Source organism: Callorhinchus milii, unplaced genomic scaffold (genome assembly GCF_018977255.1).
Source record: "Callorhinchus milii isolate IMCB2004 unplaced genomic scaffold, IMCB_Cmil_1.0 Scaffold5, whole genome shotgun sequence".
NCBI lineage: Eukaryota > Metazoa > Chordata > Chondrichthyes > Chimaeriformes > Callorhinchidae > Callorhinchus > Callorhinchus milii.
In genome coordinates, this window is record NW_024704746.1 from 39,243,346 (window position 1) to 39,261,440 (window position 18,095).

Consider the following 18,095-nt stretch of genomic DNA (forward strand, 5'->3'; position numbering starts at 1 on the left):
CAAAAATGACTTATGTAAATATCACATTATACAAATGTTAACATATTGTATGACGATTTTTTTTAATGCATCAAATTGGTTTTCTGAATTACAGGAATGCCATGGTTGTGGCCTTATGAGGACTACTATAATCTGCAATGGTGGCAAATGGGCCACAACGGTCACATAATAGCCACTGTGATGGGTTGGATGTGCCTGGGCGTGAATATCAGTAAGTGAAAAAAAACTGAGCACAGCAGGAGAGCAACCAGGTCAAGGAAGTCAAGTTGGAAATCAGCTGGGAACTGGACTGAACAAAATGTGAGAATTAGTGTAACAAACCACGTGAGTGAGTGTGACAAACACATCGATAAAAAGCATTCAAGCAAAGGAAATAATCAGGGTAATGGCAAGAATGGGTAGAAATAGTCAAGACATCCATGGAGGGTAACTGTGCTGCCTATTTTGTACGTCATCTATAAATCTTCCTAGTTTGTGGGAGCACTGTAGCATGGGGTAAACTACTGGGCATCTCAATATAAAAGTAATCCTGTAAAGTAGTGTTGTTATATAACTGAGACCACAGCACCATAAACAAAGCATCTCACACTGCTTTAATGCATTGTTAAAGCAGCATTGCAGAGAATTTATAGGAAATGACAGGACTGGCAACAGAGGAGTTGCCAATCCATGCAACATGGACCAATTACAATCAGGAGCTAGTTCTGGGCAATTTGTTCCGCTGTTGAATAGTACCACGAGAGGCAAACTGCAAAAACTGGATGGAGAAATGAAATCACATTGAAGCTCAATTTTCTTTAGTTTTATTAGATTTTTGTCACGATCAGTTGCCCATAACCGATTCTCAAACTGTTCGCCAATTTGTGTTATTGTTTTGACTTTGTACTAAGAATGATTTCCCAAAGGCCATAAAATACTGGGTTTACCACCAGGATTTGCCAGAGCCAGCTAGGCTCATGTCTAGTTTCCTCGCTGTATTAAGCAACTTCTGACTGTGGTACGGATTCAAATTGCAAGCTACTCATTGTTGTACTTTTTACAAGTACATGAAAAAATACCAAGCACCTTCTGAAACAAGCCTCGTCTTGATAGTGGGAGGGAGGGGAAGGAGGGGGGAGAAATTTTGTTCCTCAGGTTTTTTGTTTACATTTTTGCATCAAAATACTGTATCAGGATAAAGCAGGCAGAAATAACTTCCCTGCAGTGTCCACTCCACTAAAAGGTACAGTTTACTGAAAACAAAATGCTGTTCAATTTCGATTAGATATCCAGATGAATAAAAATGATAAACCATGGAAGAATTGTACAATAGCAGTACACCATTGCCCACTGCAGTAAGATTGACTACTGAAGGCAAAGTCTTGAAAACAAATCAACACTGGTCAGAAAAAATTACTAAGCATTGTTCAAGAAATCCAAGTTATCCCTTTAGGTCCATCGTTACAACAGAATTCATAAAATACTGTTCCAGCCCCCGAATTGAAAATGTGAAGGACACGGAAGCAATTCGGGAGGAAACACGGGGGAAATAATCAACCAATGAAGAATCAAGGCTCCAATGGCTACAGTACACCAAGATTTATCTGCACATTAATACAGGATCTATAACGCATGATGAGGATGCTATCAGATAGATTTACTACCCTGGAAAATAAATATTAAACATGAGTGATGACAACTTCATCCCGATGGCTTTAACATGTCAGCAGTCTGCTGCTTCCCTCCTAGGCTACACAAAGCACAGTATGTAGGAGTGTATATAGAAGCTTTTGCAAATTCAGTCAGGGTCGGATCATTACTGCACCTTTGATTACGAAGATTCAGAGTAATTCCAAACCTTTAAAAAAAAATGCATCTGGATTATGATGTCTTAACTCTGATCATCAAAATATTTCATCTGCGAAGACCTTTTTCCTTTATACATAAAACATAAAGCACAGAATTGCAGAATTGCAATTCAAACTTGCTTTCATTACACTGAGCACATGATCCCAGCATGTAATTTCTTGGAAAATAAGCTATGTATTTTATCAGGATTCAACAGTGCTTTTGTATGTGCACATTCATTATTAAAACTAAATATGCCTTAGTAAGCCTGGGGGTATTTGATATAGTGCCTTATAATATTGAAATGTCGCAAATTATTTGCCTCCCCAACTGATTCTCAAACGGTTAGCACAAGTTTCTACAAAACATAGTCATTGCATTTATAGGTCAACAAGGCAGCCAATTTGGGCAAAGCAACGTCCCACAAATAGCCATCAAGGAAATAACCATTTTCTTTTATCTGGAGAATTTTGGCCAAGACACTGGTAGCTTGGAAGAGAGTGGGGGACATGGAACAGGCTCAAGTTAGCAGAACAGAGGGGAACTGCAAAAGATCGAGACGGAGAGGAGATCTTGAAACCTACCCATTGGGAGACAGTGAGCGTGGCAAGGACTAGGTTGATAGGCAATGGAGTTGGGATCAGTTGGAATTTATGGATGGAGGAACAAGAGAGATGGGCCAGGAGTGCTTCTCAAGGAGTTGAGTCAGGCGGTAAGTTCAGGTTGAGGAAGTCAACCTGGAATTAGAGAGAATGGCTTATGTCTTGCCCATGTTAAGCTGCAATAAATTGAAATTCATCCAGGTCTTTCAGGCAAGCGGCCAAAAAAAAAATCAATGGACCTGGAATGAAGAGTAGAGGCAGAGAAGTCGATTTGGATGTCATCTGCATGCATGTGGAAGTTAAACCCTTGTTTGTGGATGATCTCCCAAAAGGGAGCATGTAGATAAAGAAAAGGACGAGGCTGAGGATAGAGCTCTTCCAGTCACAAGAATTTCCTCAGAAGCTCCATGAGAGACCACTAAAGTGTAAAAACTCATTCAAATAAAATCACTGCAATGTTATCATAAAAAGATTACAGATACTATATCTGCAAGTAAATTTAAAGTACTGACCAAATCATAGGCTCAGAAGATGATTACAAGCTACTTAAACTATGCTGATAGAGTTTATAACTTCATCTGAACCTTTGGATTGGATTACTGCCTTGAAATTCACTGACTGGCACCCTTGAGCCTCCACTTCTGTACTCTGAGGCATAACCACATTACCACTCAATTGTTAAAAATTGGATAGAATCAACACAAGCACTAAGCATTTTCCTGCAGCTGTGTACAAGCCATCAACAATTCCAACTTTTCTTTATGCATTCCTTTTATATAATATATTGAAGCAGAGTTATTTCAATTGCATTTTTTTAAAAATTCATTTCATTTCAATTCAGGGCCTCTCAGTTCAGTGAAGGAAGGGATATTGATTTGCTATCACTTGCAGTCCAGCACAGAAAGGAGGAAGGGGGTAGGGGGAGATGAAAGGGCAGAATGGTGAAGTTTCAGGTAGAGGGATGGGAGAAATAATAATCCTTGCATTTGATACAGCGCCTTATCATGTCGTTGAGACATCTGAAAGCGCTTCACAGAATATACTTCAAAGTGGATTGGCTATGTATTTTCTGGGCGAATTGGCTCACTGGGTAATGGACTGCCCAGTGTAACATTGGGGCATACAGATCGGAAAGTCCAAAATTCCTGGCAGTCAAATGCTTGAGGACTGAGCAGTTCTGTGCAAGTTCTCTCCTACTTTAGTTAAGTAGATTTGCATAGACTGTTACAGTATAAAAACAGACCATTTGACTCAACTAGTCCATGCCAATGCTTCACATAGGTCTCCACCCTAGTTCACTGAACAATTTTGTTTTTAACCTCTTACTCTCTGCTACTTGAATTTCAAACAGGAAGACGTCAAAGTCTGAATTTGCCAAGAGTTCAAACGCTTGGCTGCAGGATTTTTCACCCCTACAAAGCCAAGAGTTTGAATTTGCTCTGTAAACACATGGGCATTTTGCTGTCGTTCAGGAATGGACATCTTCAAAGGACAAGATTCTTCATTCCCATACACCCAGAAACAGCTATAAAGCAACATCATTTTACACCCAAAGCCCCACATTTCATCTAACAGAAAACTTTTTTTTAAGATAAAATCCAATACCCAGAAGATTTATGTTGCTGAACTTTAATGGAAATCAATAACATGCCAATTCAGGTAGATATAGCCTAGTCCAGTCTTTCTTTCGATGAAGCCCTGCTTGGATCCAGCTGTTAGAAATCTTTCCACGCACGTTTCAGCATCGATAATTTGTTTTGTAATGTAACACAGAGGTTTCCAAGGCTTTGTACAATTCAAGGCATTGACAAAAAAAAATCAGAAAAAGTCACACCAAAGATTCCTCTCTTCCCAAAGCTGGCCATTCTTCAAGATTTTGTTATAATTGATACCATCTGCTACAAGGAAGTACAGTAACATGAATACTGCCCATTATAGAGTAATAAAGTTACTGAAATGTTAAAATAGACAGCCCAGCATTAACATTACAATAAAATATGCATACATTTAAGAATTGTCCACACAGCTCCTCCTAAAAATTGGTCCCTTTCTCAGCCTTGTGCTACACTATTGAATAATGCTAGCTAAATATCACTAAAGTAATCTTTTTCTACAAGCAATTTGCTTTAACTTTCTACTGCTACAAATGAACGTTTATCAGGCTCATCTTGTGCAGAGCACAAACTGAACAGATTGAACAAGAATTCTTAGGCTAGCTTCTGCATTGAATTAATTTGAGTCCCAGCCTTGACTGCCATTTAAAACTTGCCTATCAACAGTTTTTAATTTTTTTGCTCATTCTACTTTGTTGAGCATATCTTAGATGGGTGGGGATGGGGGTGCTGTGGGGTGGGGGGAGAGGAGGGGAAAGAGAGAAAAGGAATGGGAAATTGACAAGATCAATTTCTACTGCTGTGTCATCACATAGCTACACGTACAACAGACACAAGTCTAATAATAATCCTAGCATTTATTACAACGACTTATCGCGTCATCAAGGGGTCTGAAATCACCTCTCCGCATTTACTGTCAAGTGTAGTGACTGTACATTTGTAGGGAAACAGGGTAGCCAGTTTGCCATGAAGTGACCAGGAAACGCCACCCTCCCCATTGAAGGAGGAAGTTTCACGAAGGGAAGTAATTGGTGGGAAATTTTAAAAGTAGGGGCTGCTTAAAGCAATCAAGAGTGAAATTATAAATATCCTCAGCGAATACCAATTTCGATACCAGGTGGAAAACTGTAAGCAGTGGTTACTTATTACTCAGATGCTGATTAGCTGGCTTGTGGGCAGGATGGAGACTTTAAATGCATGAATTAATGCTCCAAGATATCTAATTACTTGTTCCTATATAAAAATAATGAAGGTGTTGATCATAAGTAGTCAAAAGTCTGTGATCACACTTAGAAATAGTCCAGACAAGTGTTCCAAACTAAGTAGTGCCTCAGGCCGAGCTTTCACCCCATTACTTTGTTCTGTAAGACCAATGGCTAGAATTTGCAGCAAGCAATTGTATTTCCCATTAAACTGCACTTTATTATGACACTGCATTATAACCTTTGGGATACTGCAGTACATTACCAGTGATTTCCAATCTGCTGAAAAAAACTGCAGAAACTCAATATTTGACTCAAGAAAAAACTCGAAAGCTCTCCAAGCAAAAAAAAAAGCAAATTTTAAATTGTAAACATGCCGATGTAAGAATGGTGAGTCCTTTCTCAACACTTCTGCTTCATTCTAATTGACTGTTCTATTGTTAAGCTACTCTATGGGATAATGCAGATGTGGCTTTGAATCTGCAATTCCAAAAGGTGACAACCAAAAGGTGATAGGTGGAGTCCTGTAGCTCAGTGGTTAGAGCACTCACCTTGCAAGTGAGGGACCTGGGTTCAATTCCAGGTAGGGCGAAACCTTGGGCAAGTTTCCTTACTCCACACGCCTAATAATAATCCCTCCAAAAAAAAATAATAAATTGGTCATTTTCAATCCACGACTGTTTGTGGGACACTGCTGTGCGCAATTGGCTGCTGTGTTTCGTCCACAAATATACAGTCAATTCACTTTAGTCTATTCTGTGAAGCGCTTTGAGATGTCGAGAAACGTGAAAAAGCACTATATCAAATTATTATTATCCCGATGATCTCAACCTCTGAGAGTTGCCAAGCAATGCTTTTCCCAAAGGGAAAGTCCAAGAGGTTTCAATGCACTCACTAGCCATCTGGTCAGGGAGGTTTGCAGAGGGCCAGGTTAAAGAAGAATGCATGTGACAGGGATCTAAAGAACGCCTGATAGAACAACCTCCAAAGTCATGGAGAAAGTAAACTAACTTGTTCCAGTAAGAATACATATTTAGTTGGATTGTCATGGTCTGGGATATCTGGGTTCAGCTTCAACAACAACAACAACAAGATTCCATTTATAAAGCGCCTTTCACGTCAGGAGGACGTCCTTCTTCCTTCTTCCTTCTGTTGATTATTGCCAAGGATGTAAGTCAACAGGTCAAATTAATGTTATCCCGTTAAGCTTAAAAAGACTCACTGCTGTTATTTACGACAGAAGACTGACATGAAAGACTGTTGTATTTTCCAACTGCCTTTTCAGTAGATCTAAAGAGTAGCATTCCCCACATACGATACAGTATTTTCAATTGACTTACTTTCCCTTGCAGGGTTTCATGGTTCCATTGAAATGTTTGGTCTTCCATGAGCTCTAGTCTTTTTAGGTTTTGGCCCATTTCATGACTGGTCTATTGTTAAGAGCATTACCCGTTTCACATCACAGTCTATTCAGACTTTAGGGAAAGGAGACTGAGATAGTCATGCCTCCCAGCTGCCCTTCTAAGTCTCGCAGCAAGTGCCGTCACAGCAGAATATCGTGATGTCTAAATGGAGCCACAAGAATATGGATGAAGGGAGTCTTGGATTCATTGGCCATCTCAGAAGTGTAGCTAGATGCAAATTGGACAGAAGACTGACATGAAAGAACATTGAGGCCATGGGGTGCCCACAGGCTGTACAATAAAAGCGAGTACTGTACAGTCTAACTAAAGCAAGGCTCGTTGAATTTCACTGTCTGGTTTTCAGAGCAACCATCTCTAGATTAGTTTTTGCTCTGACCTTACTTTAAGGCATTCCCAGCTGTCACAGGTCAGGCAAAAGTGCACACGCTAAACATTTTAAAGGCAAAATAGTCTATTTAAGATGAGTGAAATGCAATTGTTTCAGTTTATTAATATCATCTAACATAATTCATACTCAAGGATAACATGATTTATTACTTCAAAACAATTCACTTACCACGTAACACAGGCATACTATGCACACAAATTGTCTTTGCTCCTCTATCACCATTAATACTCAACCAAGCCTAATAATCACATCAATAGCTATTACATGGTGGAGTGATCCTAACATTCTAAAACAAACCACGATCAGAATTATATAACAATCCTTGCATTTGATATAGCACTTTTCACATCTTCTCGCAAATAAATATTTTTAAAAATCGTTTATTGTGAAAGCACAATATAGCAATACCCTGGGGTGTGAAAACCACAATGACCTTTTCGCGACTGTGTTCAGTGTCTGGAAATAGATTTAGCCTTCCAATCCATTCTCTGACCATTGCATTGTCATGCCACCTTACAATGACTTATTGAAGAGAATTCAAGGTTAAATCAATGAAAACCTATAGTGGAAAAGACTAGTATTGTACAACATACATTCAGCTACTTGCAAATCATATTTCAATCTTAAAAAGAAAGTCAAATAGCACAGCAGTTTAACACTAGTGGGCTTATAAATCTTTATTCTTTCGGTAAATAGAATTAAAACAAGAGTAGATATGTACTGTTCAACCATTCAATTTTAAGATCTCATTAATCCAGCGACAGCAGCCAACCTTATAATGTGGGTATAACTGACAATTTTCAATTTGCTGTACTTGGATCACACCTCCTGCTGGCTGATGATGAAGCAGTACTGATGCTCATCAGGAAGAAGGCTGTAACCCAAATTATCCTGACTTCCTGGCTGGCAGAGAATATGTGCAAGCAAGAGCTGGAGGAGGATTATTTAAACCAAAGGAATGCAATATACTGCACATCAGAAATGACCCATTTAACATATTCCAGCCAACATACAAGGAGCCCAGATACCTACATAAATATGCCATATTCAGATTTTTTTTGTATGTGTATTGAGAAATGAGTTGCTTAGGCATCTTTTTTCCTTGCATAAGCAAAACTGCTCCTTAAATTATTACTTCAGACTGATTAGCAGCTTGTTAGGCGTTTGATCAAAGACTTCAGATCAACGTGGGTTTTGTCATTTAAAAAACAGTAGTTGTCACAGCCGCAGTTCTGATAGCAGTAATAAAAATTAAATCGCCGGTGGAGGCTTTTGGTATGAATTTAGTCAAATAAACTAGGTCAAGCTTAAATTTTTTATTGAAAATCCCAATAGCACGCAACATTCTATTTAAAATTTCAGTAATGTCTGCAATTACTGGTCATTTCATATTTTTTACAACTAGCACATTTTCATTAATTTTTGCAGTCAATTTATATCCTCCCGATGTGAAAGCCGCGATACTAATGTAATTTGTTGCTGCTACGCATATCATGTTTTTCAAAGCTGAAATAGACTCAGCCAAGACTAGTTTGGAAAAAAAGGTCTGATGCTGTGATGGGAACACAGTAGGATGGATACTGTCTCTGTTGAGATGTGCCTCTCACCTGAAGCTCACAGGGAGTTCTTGCAACTTGCCATCCACCTAGTGAGGGCTCAACCCTGAGCTTGTCAGATGTCAAATGTCCAATCAGTGACTATCCTTCAAGGGAGAGCGGATAAAGAGGATGTAAGGGGGTCACTAGGGAAATGAACACTAAAAGACAATCAGAGAACCCCAGTGTTTTGGACTGCTGTTAAAATGAAGAAAGTTGAGTGAAGACTGGAGGACAGTTTGGAGTATTTGAGACATTTTAGCATTGGGGGGGAAAAAAACTTTCCAAGGAGGTTTGCAGTCCAGATTGCTGTTTCTCACCAAGCTCGGAAGCTAAAGCCACGGAATTGGACCAGCAAGCAACTAAATGTACCCAGAGATTACCTGAGCAGAAATGGATTATATGCTGTGCAGAAATAGAATGCTTAAATTGAATACGTATGAAATCTCAGCGAAAGAACTTGGTGAGGGATTACTCTTTAGTGCACCAGAAACCGAGGAGACTGAGCTAAGATAACCACGAGGGAACTGCTGGAGTTCTGGTTGCCCTAAGTTCAACTAATCTTGAGACTCTTCCTCCACTAATTATTTCCTAGACGGTGCACTAGTAGCAATTTACATAATGCAGATCCCGGAACATGAACACCTAAGTACCTAAAGTACTGCTTCATTTGTTCTGTTCTATGAATACACTGTTGTTCACCAAGACTCTGGCATGGACTTTGGCTAAATGAATGCTAGAGTGGGATTTGCTGTAATACAGATCTAATTTCATTGACTGACAAAAGTGCCTCACATTATGGTCAGTGGTGGAAGCCCAGTGGCTTCTCTGCAGTCCCTCATTGATTGAGCATCACACATTATCTTTAGGGAGGGCAAATGATAAAAGAACTTGCTGTGCATGCTTACCTGTTGTGAACTAACCAGATGGTACTTTTTATTATAACAAAAGTTTATTAACATGCTACCCATGGTTCAGAGAGCAGATATACTGTACAATGTAATGTGGTTCTGACCAAATTCTGACCAGCTGACGTGGAAGGATGGAACTTGGTCTCTCTCAAGTTAGCTGATCTCAGCCAGAACATTGGTTTGGAACATTTAATGTTAATGGCCCTGGACGAGAGATGAAGGTATAAAATGATTCCCATTTGCTTATTGCTGTCTAATGCTCTTTGCATGTGTGGACATGTTCATGATTGGCCCTTTGGCTGAATAGTCTACTGTTGTTCATTGTCTCGGCTCATATATTAAGAGCCACCTGAGCAAGTTATCAGATGGTTGTTAGCACTGTAGTAACAGCTGGAACTCAACAACTGTAATCCAGCAGAAATCAATTCTTTCAGAAGTAGAGAGGAGAGAGGAATGTTAAGCAACGTATAAAATGACCAAGGCAAAAATATTTGCAATATTAAAAGGCTAAAGAGCACTAAGTATGATTACAATACCAATCTACATCCTTTCTTGTTTGACAAAAAAAATCCCACTTGCTGTCTTTTCTACTCTAACAAAAAGTTGTGAGATGGATTCTGTTTTATTTTGCCTTAATAATGAAGCCAGTTTTCTCCAAGTTTCTTGGAAATTAGTTTTCTGTAGTTCTTAAAAGTTAAGATTGAATTCATCAAATTCGGGAATCCTGGACACTCAAATTCTAATTTAATGCAATTCCACAAACAGTTGTGGATCGAAATGACCAATTTAGTATTTTTTTTGAAGGAATTATTACCCCCGGAAAAGCGATCCGCTAATCGACTAACAACCGAGTTCCGACTTACTGCTAGGTAAACAGTGGCGTGTGGAGTAAGTAAACTTGCCCAACATTTCACCCTGCCGGGAATCGAACCCAGGTCTCTCGCTTGCGAGGCGATTGCTCTAATCACTGGGCTACAAGACTCCATAAGATTTCTATCCCAGAAATCTACAGGATTTCTATCTCAATAACATAGATAACTGTTAGTGGGTGGGGTAGAGGCAAAATATATAGTACTATGTGGAGTCCTGTAGCTTAGTGGTTAGAACACTCGTCTCGCAAGCGAGAGGTTCTGGGTTCGATTCCCGGACAGGGCAGAAATATTGGGCAAGTTTTCTTACTCCATACACCCCTATTTACCTAGCAGTAAGTAGAAACCTGGTTATTAGTTGATTGGCGGATCACATTTCCGGAAGTAATAATCCCATTTAAAAATGAGAATTATAATTTGGTCACTCAATCCATGACTGTTTGTGGGACACTGCTGTGCGCAAATGTCTGCCACATTTCCCCCACAAAATATACAGTCAATTCACTTTACAGTATATTCTGTGAAGCCCTTTGAGAAAGTCTTGGAGACGTGATAAGGCACTATATCAAAAGCAAGGAATATTATTATTATTCAAAGCGATAATTAATACATCACTTACCGCTCTTATGGTTGTACGATCTTTAACACCACTAAGTGAATGTAGTAATTCAAATAGTCTTTAACATTTTCATTTATTGTTTTAAAAAAAGAAATGATAAATACCACTTGAGCCCAAGAATCCAAATGCAGTACTTGTGTGTAAAAAAGAGATTATCACTGCATACCTGGATCGCACGCAATTTTGATTCCTTCTGATAAAATATTTCGTTTTTACTTTGATTTTATGATATCACAACCAACTGTACCTTAGAGATGAGTTAATATGATACTGGCATGGATCAGGTTTGTTATAAAAGTAAAAATAAAAGAGACCAACCACGCTTTGATTTAAATGCCCAAACAGCAGAAATTCAGACAAGTATTTGTTTCTGCACGGAACAGCAAAGCTGTGATGCAGAACCTATCACTGAACAATATTTATCTGTAGTTATCTTTACCTCTATCTTGGCCAAAATAAAAACCATCATGATAAATCATTAAAAAAGATAGGATGAAGAAAAGTTCAAATCCTTTCAAAATACAGAAGCGGGTGCACTACAATCATTCAGACTGATCAGTGAAACAGATTGCAAATATCATTCCAGAGTGAGTTACAAGTTGGCAATTCCATCTCTAGGTGCAGATACAATCCTAAACTATGAGAGAAAAGCGCAAGCCATTTATGAAAGTTATTTGAAACATGAAAGAGAATTAGCGTCTTAAACTCATCCTGGCAGTTTAGACAGCGTATACTGTAAGATGTGTTATTTAATCAATTAATGAAGTTTGGTTTTGTATGGTGTTTGTGCATGAGGAAGAAAAAGAGAGCAGCAACTACTGGAGACTGTATTTAGGGACAGTAGTATATCAGTGCTGCAGCTTAAGAGCTGCGAGTTTTAAGAGCTTGGAAATAGAGACATGCTTTACAAGTAACTGATTTCTTGGAATTAACGACTTCAAGGCACTTGGTGTGTAATGGCATTTTTGCAATTGAGTTCCTTAATGTGATAACATCAAGAAGAGTGTACAGAAAATATAGCCATAAGGTAAAAACAGCACTTCACCTGAATAAAGCTTTTTTTAAGTAAAAGATTCACTTGTTCAAAATTTATAATTTTAGAATAAAGCACATCCATATCAAAGGCAACTGAGAGCATAATCCATCTTATGAATGTTTCCTTCCTAGAATCTGAAGTTTGGATTTCATAAATACTGAGGGAGAGGATATAAAACGCTCTGTTCGGCACATTTGAAAAAGACTGAGGTGTTGCCTGCAATCCACACTAATCGAGTTCAGAAAAAACATTAAAGACAGATTTAGAAGGATATTCAAACTCTCCTTGACCAACATTTCACAGCATTAAAATAAACCTAATTATGTTTAAGGCACTTCCTTTACTACATTTTTTCCAGAAGTTTCCAAGAATAATCATATCATAATAATCTTTGCATTTCGTGTATGCCTTTCATGTCAAGAGTCCTGTAGCTCAGTGGTTAGAGCACTCGCTTTGCAAGTGAGAGACCTGAGTTCAATTCCAGGCAGGGCAAAACCTTGGGCAAGTTTCCTTACTCCACACGCCTAATAATAATCCCTCCAAAACCAAAACCAATAATAAATTGGTCATTTTCAATCTACGACTGTTTGTGGGACATTGCTATGTGCAATTGGCTGCCGTGTTCGCCCACAAATATACAGTCAATTCACTTTACAGTGTGTTCTGTGAAGTGCTTTGGGACGTCCTCCCGACTTCTGTGAAAAGCGTTATATCAAATGCAAGGATTATTATTATTAAGAGGATGTCTCAAAGTACTTCACATGATATACTGTAAAGTGTAGTGACTATGTATTTGTAGACAAATGAGGCAGCCCATTTGCCCACAGTAGCGTCCCACAAACAACCATGAAGTGAATGACCAATTTTATCTGGAGGATTGTTGGCCAGGACACCAGGGGAAATTCCAATCTCTTTTCAGACAGTGCCATTTTATACAGTGGCAACATAGTGTAGATGTAAATATTACTTTTTATTAACAGTTCCGTTCTCTTAATCACCTGGGAAACAGATTGACAGAACAATCATGGCCGAATCATTTATCTCACATCAATGTCATGTGCAAGCAACAGGAAGATGTCTTTGAAAACGCAACACGATTTCCATTATGATGTTGTAGTGTTTTTTTGTAAAGAAAGTGCTTGTTTGAGTGATGAGTTCAGGGAGGATTACGATGTCACAGCATCAGCTCTGAACAAAGAAATCCAAGTTCAAATTACCATCACTACTGATGTACATTTACATTAAAAAATCTCCACCCCATCTCCCGCCATAAAAAACAGCCAAACTTTATCAGGCTGTCAGTAGGAAGGAAGGGAAAAGATTGGAGAAGATGGACAGGCCATCGTTCATTAATTGCTCATATGAAATTCTAGATAAGACGATAAACTAAATAGGAATCCTTGCATTTAAAGCAGAGCTTATAACATCAAAATGTATCAATGTTTCATAGGGAAGTGTATTACAGATAAGTACTGCCAAGTGCAGTGACTGTATTTTGTAGAAAATCACAGCAATTTGCCCATGACAAGGTCCCACAAACAGGCATGGAGCAAATGATCAATTCATCTGGTGGATTATTGGCCAGGACACTGGGAGAAACCCCTTCTCTTTTCAAATAGTATTCCAGAAGCTTTAACATCCACCTGAGTGTCAGTCGGGGCTTTGGTTTAGCGTCTCATCCAGATGATGACACCTCTAATGATATAGCGTGAGCCCATCAGAAAATCTTAGTCTTACAGCATTGGAAAGAGGTTATTCAGGCCATCGTGTCTGTAACTGGTGTCTGAAAGTATTCCCCTATTTAGTCCCACTGACCTGCCCTTTCCCAAACTCTTTTATATTTTTATTTTTCAAGTACATGTCCAATGCTCATTTAAAATCCATTATGCATTTTATTTCACCCATTGTGTTTGGTAGGGTACTCCATGTCCTAACAACTTTTTGTGTTAAAAGCATTTATCCTAAACTATCTTTGTGGTATTACTGGTCAAGATCTGCGGGAACCAGTGACCTGAACACCCCACTCTGCTCAATAAGCTGAATAAAGCCAATGCTGGGAGAGAATCTAGTCGGGGAAATCTTGAGAGACAGAGAGAATGTCACACAAAACAGCAAAACAGAATTGTTCAAATCTAAATGCACTGGTGTTGTGTGGTGCAGTTAGGTGTTGAAATGGAGGGGGGGAGATAGAGGAGAGCAAGCAGGAGGAGGAAGGAAAAGAAAACAAACTCTTAGAATTAGAGGAGTTCTGAACATGGCAGAACCCTTTGATTTATGCCGGCAATTACTGTATCATACAGAATATGAATACTATACCTAACGCCACAAACAAGTATCATATGAGTCGGGACCATAACATTTAATATGACTTAATGTGAAGTATGAGTCATAGGCAAACTTGTATAAGCCGGATTTTATACAACTAATTCATAACAATAAACAAGTACCTCATTTTCGACGCTCGTTTCCACAGAGTACAGTGTACTGTACTGCGCGAACGGTACTTCATTACCGCAGCAGGTAAATGTACATGCGGTGACAGGTCAAGACTTAGATTCTCGCGCTTGTTTCAAACAGGACACTGCGTGTGCATACTTCAATGCAGCTGGCAAGTGCAGCAGCACCATTACAAGTTAGGAGAACGCTCAAAAGAAAGGCTGAGCATTCATTGCTCTGAGGATTTCCCACAATCTTTCATTGAACTACAGTTGCTTTCACATATAGGAAACTGAAGGGGAAACTGAATGGGACTCTGGTGCACATATGACCTAGGTGATTATACGATTTAGAAAGAGATGACTCATGTGAGTTTTACCAGTAGATCATTTACATCATTTGTGGAGTCCTGTAGCTCAGTGGTTAGAGCACTCGCTTTGCAAGTGAGAGACCTGAGTTCAGTTCCAGGAAGGGCGAAACCTTGGGCAAGTTTCCTTACTCCACACTCCTAATATTAATCCCTCCAAAACAAAAAACAATAATAAATTGGTCATTTTCAATCTATGACTGTGGGACATTGCTGTGCGCAATTGGCTGCCGCGTTCGCCCACAAATATACAGTCAATTCACTTTTCAGTGTGTTTTGTGAAGCGCTTTGGACGTCCTCCCGACGTGAAAAGCGCTATATCAAATGCAAGGATTATTATTATTATAGGATTATTATTATCATATTAAAAAGTAAGATTTTATGCCAGCAGAGGACAAAGTCTCACTTTTTAATATTAGGTATATTATCCATCTCTCTCCCACCCCCACACACGCTGAATACTTTCTTTCCATTATCAGATCAAATCTGCATTCAAATCTTCATAAAAAAGCAACACTATTGAACTATTGGTCAATTTCCACATGCATTGGTACGATCCGTGTATGTTATACTTGTAATCTAAATGCAAAACCAATTTCATTCACAAAAACGTTTCTTTTTACAACAAAAAAAGCTCATTTGCAGCAAGCCTTGAAGGCTCAGCGAAGACATAGTGATGTATGAAGGTTGCTTCATTAACCTAATGGGTTGACTGCGAATTCCACTGCAGTCCAATGAAAAATTGTGGAAAATCCTCAGAGCGGTGGCTCAGCCTTTCTCCTGGAGTGGTTACCTCTCTCTGTTCAGAGAAGTCAAAAGATCAAGCATTCTGTGCGGGCAGCAATGTGAGGGAACCTTCCTTGCAAGAAGTGCTGTTGAATTATTAATCCAACCTCGGCTCAGGTCCTGCCTGGACTGGAGATCAGCTGCTCACCACTTCTGCATAATATTGAAATTCACGTTCACCAGCATTTTATTTTAAAAAAATTAAAAAGCCTTTGACACACCAGCAACTAACTCCCTGGGGGGGTGGGGGGGGTGGAGTGTACGTGCAGATTATAACACGGCAGTCACCCCCCACCCCATCGGCTTGTGCTCACTTCAAACACACAGACAGAACCCGGGTGGGGGGTCTTTTTTGCTTTGGAGAGAGCTCTCGGTAGTCGTAGCTTAACACAGGTTAAAGTGACAGCCCCACAGCTTGACAACTAATGGTGACTAAACATCATTTGCTCTCATACATCTCATCAGAAAGGTGAGTTGCTGTGTGGGAACAACTGAATTGCACTAACACACAGGGGGGGAGGGGGGGTTAATAATAATAATAATCCTTGCATTTGATATAGCGCTTTTCACATCGGGAGGACGTCCCAAAGCGCTTCACAGAACACACTGTAAAGTGAATTGACTTTAATATAAAAAAATTAAATAAGAGCGAGGACCGAAGAGAAAGGTAAGGGAGGGAAGTGGGGAAAGGGGACGATTGACTTAAGATGACACTCACTCTGCATGTGTTCAGACGCATAATAGTACACGTCCTCGTATCCCTCATGGTAGTCCTCCTCTGGTCGATACTTCTTGCCTTTTCTTCTCCTCGACCTTCTCATGTGTTTCATGAGGCTCAGAAACCTTTCCATTCCTCTCAAACCTTGTACCTTCTCGACCGGTTTCTCTTTTTTTTGGGGGGGGGGTTGTTGTTGTTGCTGCTGTTCTTGTTGTTGTCGTCGTCGTCGTTAATGTGGTTCACTGTGTTTCGAAGGCGTTTGGCAGCTCAGGGCTCAGCTGCCAGAGTGCGAGTGAGTTAACACGGAGAGAGGGGCGGGAGAGCTGCACGTTACATACATACATCAATCAATCAATCAATCAATCAATCAATCAATCAATCAATCAATCAACCAATCAATCAGTCCAGTGACAAACTACAGCACTCAGTCTCCAACAAAGCTCTCGATAGTAACCTCTCAACCGCACGTTGGCACTCAATTGGACGCTGCGCGCCTGAGCCGAAGCCCAGACGGACTCTCAGCTGCTCAGAGCGGAGCTCAGAGGGACTCACACACACACACACACAACACCACAACACCGCTCCTCGTCGGTACCGCCTCGAAACTCAAGAGGCTCGAAAGGAGCAGAACTAAAGTTCAAGAGAACTGACTGCGGTAGGAGGGGGTTCCGCTGCTTGGATTCCTCTCTTAAACCCAAAGCCTCTCTCTAGTCATTCCATCACCGACGGAGGGAGGGAGAGGGAGGAGAGGGAGGAGAGAGGGAGGGAGGAGAGTGGGAGAGGGGAGAGGAGAGGAGAGAGGGAGGAGGGAGGAGAGGAGAGAGGGAGGAGAGGAGAGAGGGAGGGAGGAGAGAGGAGAGGAGAGAGGGAGGAGGGTGGGAGAGAGGGAGGAGAGGAGAGAGGGAGGAGAGTGGGAGGGAGGAGAGGAGAGAGGGAGGGAGGAGAGGAGAGAGGGAGGAGAGTGGGAGGGAGGAGGGAGGAGAGGAGAGAGGGAGGAGGAGGAGGTGGAGATGCATTCGTTTCGATCGACTGCACCAACGATAAAGAGGTTCAGCCCCGAAAACCGCACTCCGCTTCGGACGAGTAGAAACCCTCCGGTTTTGATTTTTTTTTAATTCTGAACGAGAGGCAATGAATGCCCTGAACAGGGCTGTGAGCAGCGACCTGTCAGCACTCACTCACACACTCACTCACACACTCACTCACTCACTCACACACAATCCCAGAGAGCTCAATGGTTCACTCCACTCCTCACACACACACACACACACACACAGCCCAAGTGAGTACGTGTTAATGAGAGCGCTTCGCCAGAGAGCCTTCAGCAGCTGCTTTAAACCAACACTTTATTTGGATACTCGAACTGCTATTTTGCTTGAAAATCTTGCGTCGGTCCACGCAATAAAAAGGGCAGACAAACAAAAGCAGCTTCCAAAGACCCCCCCTCCCTCCCTCCCTCCCTCCCCCCCACCACCACACCATCCTCTGCATTTTGCTTTATCTGCCATCTGAGCGTTTCCAAGTGAGACAACAAAAGGCAATCCTGTTCCTCAGCGCAGCACACGGATCAGAATCTTTTTAGGATGGGGGTTGGGGATTGGAGGGGGAGGGGGGCTTAAGGGGAAACTTCAAAGTAAACCAAAGCTGAAGGTTTAACAATCATAATCCCTGCATTTGATACAGCGCCTTATCGCGTCTCAAA

At 40.5% G+C, this 18,095-nt stretch overlaps 1 protein-coding gene across 7 annotated transcripts in view; it reads right to left on the reverse strand.

Annotated features, from left to right (window-relative positions):
• Positions 1–18,095, reverse strand: part of grip1 (glutamate receptor interacting protein 1) — a 189,143-nt gene that overhangs the window by 98,396 nt on the left and 72,652 nt on the right. For 5 of the 7 annotated variants that reach the window (XM_042335258.1, XM_042335255.1, XM_007904958.2 and 2 more), the window contains exon 1: positions 16,394–16,601. The exons of the other annotated variants lie outside the window; for them this stretch is intronic. In XM_042335258.1, the coding sequence (XP_042191192.1) occupies positions 16,394–16,526 (133 nt within the window). In that variant the 5' untranslated portion in view covers positions 16,527–16,601. Of the gene's footprint in view, positions 1–16,393; positions 16,602–18,095 lie in introns of those variants that run through there. 7 annotated transcript variants of the gene reach the window in all.